The sequence below is a fragment of the Salmo salar genome, chromosome 11, assembly GCF_965601325.2.
Source record: "Salmo salar chromosome 11, fSalSal1, whole genome shotgun sequence".
NCBI classification, from domain to species: domain Eukaryota; kingdom Metazoa; phylum Chordata; class Actinopteri; order Salmoniformes; family Salmonidae; genus Salmo; species Salmo salar.
In genome coordinates this window covers 91,921,431-91,931,286 of record NC_138301.1, presented here as the reverse complement: position 1 = coordinate 91,931,286, position 9,856 = coordinate 91,921,431, and the positions used below count along the sequence as shown (strand labels likewise).

The 9,856-nt window shown below is 40.1% G+C and overlaps 1 protein-coding gene across 1 annotated transcript in view; it reads left to right on the top strand.

The window, feature by feature from the left end:
• Window positions 1-4,217: 4,217 nt before the first annotated feature.
• The window catches only part of LOC106563153 (sarcoplasmic/endoplasmic reticulum calcium ATPase 2a), a 46,072-nt gene continuing 40,433 nt past the window's right edge, over window positions 4,218-9,856 (top strand). Inside the window, exons 1-3 of the mRNA XM_014128416.3 lie at window positions 4,218-4,875; window positions 6,983-7,000; window positions 7,103-7,185. Coding sequence (XP_013983891.1) covers window positions 4,758-4,875; window positions 6,983-7,000; window positions 7,103-7,185 — 219 coding nt within the window. The 5' untranslated portion in view covers window positions 4,218-4,757. The remainder of the gene's footprint in view (window positions 4,876-6,982; window positions 7,001-7,102; window positions 7,186-9,856) is intronic.

Genomic DNA, 9,856 nt, shown 5'->3' with positions numbered 1-9,856 from the left:
ATGTTAGTCTAAAACATAATAATTTCAAACCGTGCTTACATTTGTATATGATCACTTCTTCTCTATTATGTGTGGGAATACTTGGGGACAGATTTCTTAAAAAAAATTCAATTGGAGACGATTTCCTGCTGTTTTTAGTCTATTGTCCCTTCATAAAAATGCTTATATATATGTCGTAACTGGACACACACACACACACACACACACACACACACACACACACACACACACACACACACACACATATATATATATATATATATATATATATATATATATATATATATATATATATATATATATATATATATATATATATAGTACCAGTCAAAAGTTTGGATACACCTACTCATTCCAGGGTTTTTTCTTTATTTTTACTATTTTCTACATCAGACCAAAGGACAGATTTCCACCGGGCTCATGTTTCTTGGCCCAAGCAAGTCTCTTCTTCTTATTGGTATCCTTTAGTGGTGGTTTCTTTGCAGAAATTTGACCATGAAGGGCTGATTCTCCTCTGAACAGTTGATGTTGAGATGTGTCTTAACTCTGTGAAGCATTTATTTGGGCTGCAATTTCTGAGGCTGGTAACTCTCATGAACCTATCCTCTGCAGCAGAGGTAACTCTGGGTCTTCCTTTTCTGTGGCGGTCCTGATGAGAGCCAGTTTCATCATTGTGCTTGATGGTTTTTGCAACTGACCTTCATGTCTTAAAGTAACGATGGACTGTCATTTCTCTTGTATTGAATTTGGTAGGGCAGAAGAGGGAGGTACTTTTAAGGGAGGATAGAGTGCAAAAGACCTGGCAAAAAATGCAGCGATAGACAGCTGTGGAGAAAGCCAGAAGGAAAGAAGAAAAATGATATCGGAGAAAACAAAATGGCGTCTCACATCTTGGTTCAGGAAATAGAAAATAGATAAAAGAGGAGCTCAATAAGCTGCACTGCTTTTTGAGAGAGGAAGAGGATGCCAGGCAAGCCGCTCTGAGGGAGGAAGAGGGAAAAGAGTACACAGGGATTCACCTCTGGGACTACCACCGAAGAAGAAGACACCTCTGGGACTCATTGTTGGGACTTGGAGGTGGGGCACAATCCCAACTGGTTGGTAGGAGTGGCTAGTGAATCCATAAGCAGGAAAGACAATTCTAAAGAGAACTACAAGGCTAGTCATTGGGTTGTAGGGGAGATTAAAAAATATATATATATATTTGACCTTTATTTAACCAGGTAGGCAAGTTGAGAACAAGTTCTTATTTACAACTGCGACCTGGCCAAGATAAAGCAAAGCAGTTCGACACATATAAACACAGAGTTACACATGGAGTAAAACAAACATATAGTCAATAATACAGTAGAAAAATAAGTCTATATACAATGTGAGCAAATGAGGTGATTGATGGTGAGCTACAGGAATAAAGCAGAAACCTGGGAGGATCAGGGTTTGTCTGGACTTGGACAAAAGGGAGGTGTCCTTTATGGTCTTCCACACAAAGAGCACCTCCATACTTTAAAACCTAAAATACTGAGCCTATACCTACTTATTGGGAAGATATATCCATAGGTCTAGTTCTATACAAAGCTGAACCAATGACGATCCTACCATTAAAGGTTTCTGTAAAGGAGGAAAATGTGTTGGTGAACTGTGATGACTTGTGTTATGGTTTGGATTGTTTCGCCAATCTCTGTAGAAGGGATGTAAAATCCCAATGGATTTGTTGTTTTTGTTATTGTTACCTTTGAATCTTTACTACCGGTATGTTCACTTCAATATTTGTTACCAAACAGTTTAAACAAAAGCATCTTAATAAATGTTTATTTGCCAGTACACACTTTTTGGATGCCTATTATTCCCTATTTTCATACACTATCTATGTCCACTAGAGTGCAGTAGATTAGCACAGATATATGCCCATTGAAGAGTTAGGGCCAGAGGGCTCAATTCCATCAAACGTGCATGGCAGCGGTCTATGTACATTTCTTCCCGGAGTCAAATACAATCACAGAGAGGTTTACGATAATGTTAGAATGCAAAGTAAACTCACCTAACAGATGGCAATTGTTTGTTGAGATAATGGCCATGACATGATATTTTACTGTGATGTGAAATCTACAACAGTCAGCGTGTCTGTATCTCTGTGTCTCTCAACACTGATCCTGGGGACTCACTATTTATGATGAATTTCACTGCATTTGAACATCAATAAGACACCAATAACCTTTAGCTTTTAATTAACTTTTACATTGTATTAGAGTAATGTGCATTAAACATCTACTGCCAATTCAAAAAGGGCCTGGGACAAGTTAATTGGCAGATCGCCATAACAACCCCACATCAGCTGAACCATGTCACAGTATCTATAAATAACCACAATCTCAGGCAGACAATAGCCAGCTGCAAGAGGCAGAAACCATCTCTTACTACAGTTCACACCCCTGTATAACTCACAACCAGGGACCAATGTCAATCATCACTGCTCAATTTTTCAAAGGCGATATTCTCACACACAACATTCTGTACAGACTAGACTTCTTGGGGCAGTTTTCTGGACACAGATTACGCCTAATCCTGGTCGAAAAAGCATGTTAAATTGTGTATTGATCTTGCATTTTATTCCAGGACTAGGCTTAATCTGTGTCCAGGAAACTTCCCCCTCGTGTCAATGAAACAGAATGAAGTAGAACTTTACAGGACTCTGCAACATCATTTCAGGTATTATTTTTAGCTGCCTGCTAATAGACACTGATTTGGCCATAGATAGCCTATGGGTAATGGGGTGACCTGTGCTGAATCTATGTCCATATCTATCAGACCATGGGACTTATCTCTCACAGCCCTAATAATACCAGTATCTGGGGGGAATCCATTGCAGACAGATAGGATAGTGATGTCATGATGACAGTGAGGCTCCTAGACACCTAAATAACTACATGCAAGCACACACACGTCATATCCTACTCCCTAATGAACATGTACTACTAACAAAAAATACTATCCACAGCTTGCTTTGTGTTGAAAGTGGGTTACTTTGTGCAAGGTAGCTGTTACTGCATCCTCTCCACTCTCTGACTATCATCTTCCTGTAGAGTAGGGGTTTCATCCAAGCCATTTACTATTCGTGGTCTGAACATTACAGTAAGAGCCAGCACATAGTGGCTCACACTGGGGAGGATGAGGAACTATTTAACATCTGACTGACGTGACCTTGAATGGAGGAGGCAGCCTCTCATGTCCAGGATTGACAGAACGACTATTGTGAGTGAGGGAGGAGTGACAGGTCAATGACTCACATGAGCAGACTCAATGGTTTACATTTTTGTTAATTTATATGGAATAGAGAATTCTTTAGAGGGATTCTCAAGAAAGAAAACAAGTAGCCGGCCAGTACAATGCAGAAAACTTTGTTAAATATTTACAGATAATATTGACAAAGAATACTTATACTGTAAGTAGGAGGAGATCAGCCCATGGTTTACATAACATCAGGACATACAACTGCAATGTGTTTCGACTACAAGAATCTTCTTCAGGCAGCGTTGAGGGATTCTCACAAATTCGACTAAATAATCTGGACCAAGCTATTATGAAAACCCTGAAGACGCCATTGACCTCCAGAAGCCCATCTGTCCCACAATGTCATGCTGGTGTCCATCAATGCAACCATCCTGTACAAACAATAGATAACTGACCTATCTGAATCATAGCTCACAACCCAGGTCTGCTTTCCAATATAACATGGATTTTCAACTGGGCTCTTATCAAATGGGTCAAGCAAATGTGATTTTGATAGTATTATTGATTTGTGTCTTGCTGACCTTAGTACACTTGTGTTTGGATTAATACTAGCTGTCAGCTGTAGTAGGCTATGCTAAATCAAGAAAGGAAATAGCATTCAAGATAAGATGTTCACTTTTCTTAAATCCCTAAATTACATAGACACGTATAAGCCTATCTACTTGTGTTTTTTCATCCTCTGTTCAAGTGATATGCCAAGACTTTACAGATAATCTAGTTTTTACTAGCTCTTTAAAATATTGCTGTCATATTAATGCTCTCAATAATACCACATAATTTATTTTAATGGGCTGTAATATATATATATATATATATATCTTTGAGGAGAGTCAGCTGACACCGGAGAAAGATCTGGAAGAAAAAGGGATTTCCGGAGTCTCTCCAGCCAATAAGCGCATTCCACATGCGGACACCGAGCGCAGTACTCGGAGCATGCGAACTGGTAGCGGACAAATGCGATTGGTGCTGATGGTGATAGTAGTGAATCCGCGGCAGCACACAAGAAGGAATAGACTGCGGACATCCACCAAGGCAGTACTTTCAGACCTACCGTCTTGCATTAACTTACTACGCATGTCTTAAGTTATTGCTCCGTTAAAAATGAAATAGTTTTGATGGTGGTAGCTATGAATTATCCATATTTCATTGTTGTGCCTGGAACGTTGTAACCGGCGAGTTTGAGGGGGTAAGGCATTGCTCTCGTAACAAGTGGCGAGGAGGGCTAACGCAGTCATTACACTAGCCAGTTTTTTTTTACTGCATGTGAGGTTATTAAGCTAGCTACAGAAGTTTTTGGGATAACATACATTTCGAGATTGTTCTGCATTTTTCTCCAGCGTGAGTTGAGGGAAGACGCAAAAGAAGTGAAGAATCAGTGGGGTTCTTGAGGTTTCCTTCAATTAACTATCTAGATAGCTGTCTAGCTAAGCAGCTAAATTAGCTAGTGTTTCCTCGAGCGGCTACTCACCATGGAGAACGCTCACACAAAGACGGTGGAGGAAGTTTACAGTCATTTCAACGTGAACGAAAGCACAGGTCTAGGTGTAGACCAAGTGAAGAGGCAGCGGGAAAAATGGGGACCTAATGGTGAGTAACATGTTTTTGAAATGTGATATCCCTTGCCTGGCAACACCGTGCACGGCCTGTTAGCTAGCTAGCATTCTTAAGCAACCGGCATGCTTGAAAAGATATTGCTGACGTCACGAACATGTTCAGGCTGACAGACAATGACTGTGTAAAAACAAAAAAACGACTGAAATTATTTCTGTAAACTGAAACAAAATGCTGCACATTTTGTAATGATATGCCGATTCTAAACGATGTTCAATTCCTATTTCTTAGCTATGTTTAGTTCATCCAGTCCACGTCTATCTAGATGTAATTTCCCCTTTGATTTTTTTTTCTTCCCGGAAAACGTTCGTTCTGTTGAGTTTTTCTCAACTTCAAAATGTACATCGTATCTCTGCCTAAATAAAGTATTCATACCGATTGAGACTCCCCCCCCCCCCCCCCCCCCCACACACACATTTTGTTACAGACTGAATTTAAAATGGATTAAATTGAGTTTGTCATACACAATACCCCTTAACGTCAAAGTGGAATTATGTTTAGAGAAATGTACAAATGAAAAGCTGGAATGTATTTAGCCCCTTTATGGCAATCCTAAATACGTTAAGGAGTAAAAATGTGTAAGTTGCATGGGCTCCCTCTGTGTGCAATAATGGTGTTTAACATGATTTTTTTTTAAATTACTATCTCATCACTGTACTCCACACATAATTATCTTTAAGGTCCCTCAGTCGAGCAGTGAATTTCAAACCCAGATTCAACCAAAGACCAGGAAGGTTGCCAATGCTTCGCAAAGAAGGGGGCACCTATTGGTAGATGGGTAAAAGCAGACATTGAATATCCCATTGAGCATGGTGACATTATGAATTACACTTTGGATGGTGTATCAATGCAGTCACTACAAAGATACAGGTGTCGTAACTCTGTTGCCAGAGAGAACAGAAACCACTCAGGGATTTCACAATGAGGGCCACTGGTGACTTTAAAACAGTTTGCGTTTAATGGCTGTGATAGAACTGAGGATGGCTTAACATTGTAGTTACTCCACAATACAAACTTAATTATAGAGTGTAAGGGAAGCCTGTACAGAATACTAATATAAAAAAAAAAAATTCATTCTGTTTGTAATAAGGCACCAAAGTAAAACTGCAAAACATTTGGCAAAGAAATTAGCTTTATGTCGTGAATAGAAAGCGTTATGTTTGGGGAAAAACCAACACATTACTGAGTAACACTTCATATTTTCAAGCATGTCTGCGTCATGATGTGGGTATGCTTGTCAACGGCAAGGACTTGGGAGTTTTTATGTTAATAATAAACAGAATAAAGCTAAGCACAGGTAAAATCCTAGAGGGAAACCTTGTTCAGTCTGCTTTCCAACAGACACTGGAAGACAAATTCACCTTTCAGCAGGATAATAACCTAAAACACAAGGCCAAATATTTTTATACATGTATGACATTGAATGTTCCTGAGTGGCCTAGTTACAGTTTACACTTAAATTGACTTAAATCTATAGCAAGACTTGAAAATGGCTGTCAAGTAATGATCAACAACCAACTTGACAGAGCTTGAAAACAAAATTGTACATTGTAAGTTGTTGAGCTCTTAGACTGTAATCGCTGCCAAAGGTGACTAATGTATTGACTCGGTGTGAATACCTAGGTAAATTTAGATATTTCTGAATTTAATTTTCAATTCACTTGCAAAATATTTAAAACTAGTTTTCACTTTGTCATTGGTATATTGTATGGAGATAGGTGAGATCGGTTTAATCTATTTTGAATTCAGTTTGTAACACAACAAAATGTGAATTATTTAAGGCTGATACTTTCTGAAGGCACTGCACATATGGTTGAGAAACCCAGCTAGCTAGTTCTGTCGTAACATTCCGGAACACGCTCTTTTCAAGCTACTTTGATTCAGTGACTAACATTTTTTTTTTTTACAAATTCATAGCGGGTTACCAGAGCATTTTCACTAACCCTTATCCTAACCTGCTGCGTAAGTTCTAACCTGTTATGAAAAAGTCACTTTGGTTTCGAAGTGGCATAAAGAGTGTTTCACGTAACATTTCTCTCACTGTTCTCTATTTTCGGTGTGGTGTCCCTTGGATCAATCGCAGAATTGCCTGCTGAGGAGGGTAAGCAAATTGTTTATTTTTGGATAGTTTACTTCTTCAAAGCCACAATCGAAGGTATCCCATTATTTGGATGCTATCAAAACCTCTCTTTTGTTCTCTTAGGAAAGTCTTTATGGGAACTGGTGGTTGAACAGTTTGAAGATCTGCTTGTGAGGATTCTTCTTCTTGCAGCCTGCATATCCTTTGTAAGTATAAAATGACTAAATTCAGGAACATGAGTATCATAGTAAGTTTCATATCTGTCCAGAATAAATATGAACATATTTGGGGCACGCAAAAATCTCCTGTAAGGCAGACCGTACCCCATAGGGTTTTCTTTAGGGTTCAAACACACCAATGGCGTTTTCCTGCAGAGTACTTGTGAACGGATTTTACATGTAGAATTGCACAGAAAATGTCAACAGCGCGCTGAGCGATTGGTAGATAAATGGTAGATCCACATTCAGTGCGACGTGTGCCACCATTTAGAAAATGCAAGCCCCTAGGTTTTCATTAGGCCTGATGCCCACAGCTCCAGCCTCATGATGGATTTATATAGAATCTGACTTTATTCTGGTGAAAAATATAATGAACTGGCATTTGTCCAGTACTATAGGAATAATTGGTTATTGCTCCTACTTGTATGTCATTACGTCTTAGGTTACAGTATTGGAATGAGGGGTGTGTGTAGTCCTGGTTGGTCCCTGGATGGGAGACCAGATGCTGCTCGAAGTGGTGTTGGGGGGGCTATTAGGAGGTACCCTTTACTCTATTCTAAAAATAAATGTCCCAATGCCCCAGGGCAGTGTGTAGGGTGCCGTCTTTCGGATGGGACATAAAACGGGTGTCCTGACTCTGGTCATTAAAGATCCCATGGCACTTATCATAAGAGTAGGGGTGTTTACTCCTTCCTATAGCACAGTGGTTCTCAAACCTCTCTTCGGGGACCCCCAGACGTTTCACAATTTTGTTTGGGTGTAGCCCTCAACTAGTTCACCTGATTAACGAAGTCACGGGCTTGATGATTAGTTGGCAGGTTGAATCAGGTGTGCTAGCTCTGGAATAGATCAAATGCATGGAATGGCTGGGGGTCTTTGAGGAGAGTTTTGAGAACCACTGCTGTTGCCTGGTTGGCTGATATTCAATGCCACATTGCTGTTAATATCACCAGCAGCAAGGACACATGGTGATGATGGTCAGGAATCTAGCCTGTAAATCACATCCAGTATTAGGCAGATCACATAAACAAGTCCCGGGCGGGCTTGAGCTGTCAAGCTGTTCATGTTTGACATTTGATTTGATAGGTTGTACCTCTGTGTTCGGAGGAGGATAAACTTATGTGACACATTTCTAGTTCTGGCCTAGATTCTGATTGAGCGGACAAGTTACTCCTGTCCCTGTTCTGAAATAGTCTTAGAGACCTCTCCCATTCTCTGGAGAAGATTTGCTGAATTGGGACAAACTCATTACGCTCAATACATTTACTAATGTGCAGTAGTGAGAGGCTTTCAATCCCCTGTTCATAGCTCAAATGATTGTCATTATATTATTGACTGTGTTATTGCCGGAGAGCTTGACAAGGCTAATTAGTTGGGCTCTGAGTTAATGATGGCAAGGCCTTTGTAGTGTATTCTGCAGCCAGAGGAGGAGTTCTACTCGGGTCCATCACCTCCCTGTATATTGATTGACTGTCGGAGACATCAAAATAGAATGAGGGTGTGGCTATTTAACCTCCTCATTCAAAGAAGTGGTCCATGCATTGTATAGCTATCAAGATCAAGCTTGGCCTTTATGAACACTGTTGTGAGGGAGGCTACCACTCCAGCCCTGAAGTGTAGACTAGTTTGAGATGTGCAGTTGTCAGTATATCTACAGTTATACCCTCCATTTCTGAGTCATTTCTGTGAGGTAAAATGTTTGGGCCTCATCAGATTGATTTGATCTCTTATGTAATCTGGACATTCAAACTGCGCTGGTTAAAATCTATGCATCTGATTTCAGTAGCTGAGAAGGACTTTATGGAAATGAACACCACTTCAAAGAGTAGTCGCTTGCTGTTCAGATAAAGGACTGAATGCTTAGCAAGAGACTGGGTGCCTGAACAGGATAGAGTTGTGCGGTGCTTTGAATTTGAACTACTACAGTTATTAGCAGTAGCATGTTCAACTAGGGCTGTGACAGTCATGGAATTTTGGATGATGGTTATGTCAGCCAAATGACCGCCCGCACAATTTTTATAATCGTTCAAATGGCAACAACAAAAAAATATTTTAAGACACTTTTACTCTGCTCCTGAATGCCTGAGCTGCTGCAAAATGTGCACGAAAGTTAGATGGCTAGCTAATGTGCTTGCTAAAATAAAATAAAATGTGGTCACATACACATGGTTATCAGATGTTAATGCGAGTGTAGTGAAATGCTTGTGCTTCTAGTTCCGACAGTGCATTAATCTAACAAGTGATCTAACAATTTCCCAACAACAACCAAATACACATAATTCTAAAGGGGTGAATGAGAATATGTACATAAGTATATGGATGAGCGATGTCCGAGTGGCATAGGCAAGGTGCAGTAGGTGGTGTAAATGTCATATGAGTAATATAAGATATGTAAACATTATTGAAGTGGCATTGTTTAAAGTGACTAGTGGTCCATTTATTAAAGTGGATTGGGTTTCAATGTAGGCAGCAGCCTCCCTGAGTTAGTGATGGCTGTTTAACAGTCTGATGGCCTTGAGTTAGAAGCTGTTTTTTCAGTCTCTCCGTCCCAGCTTTGATGCACCTGTACTGACCTCGCCTTCTGGATGGTAGCGGTGTGAACAGGCAGTGGCTCGGGTGGTTGTTGTCCTTGATGATCTTTTTGGCCTTCCTGTGACAT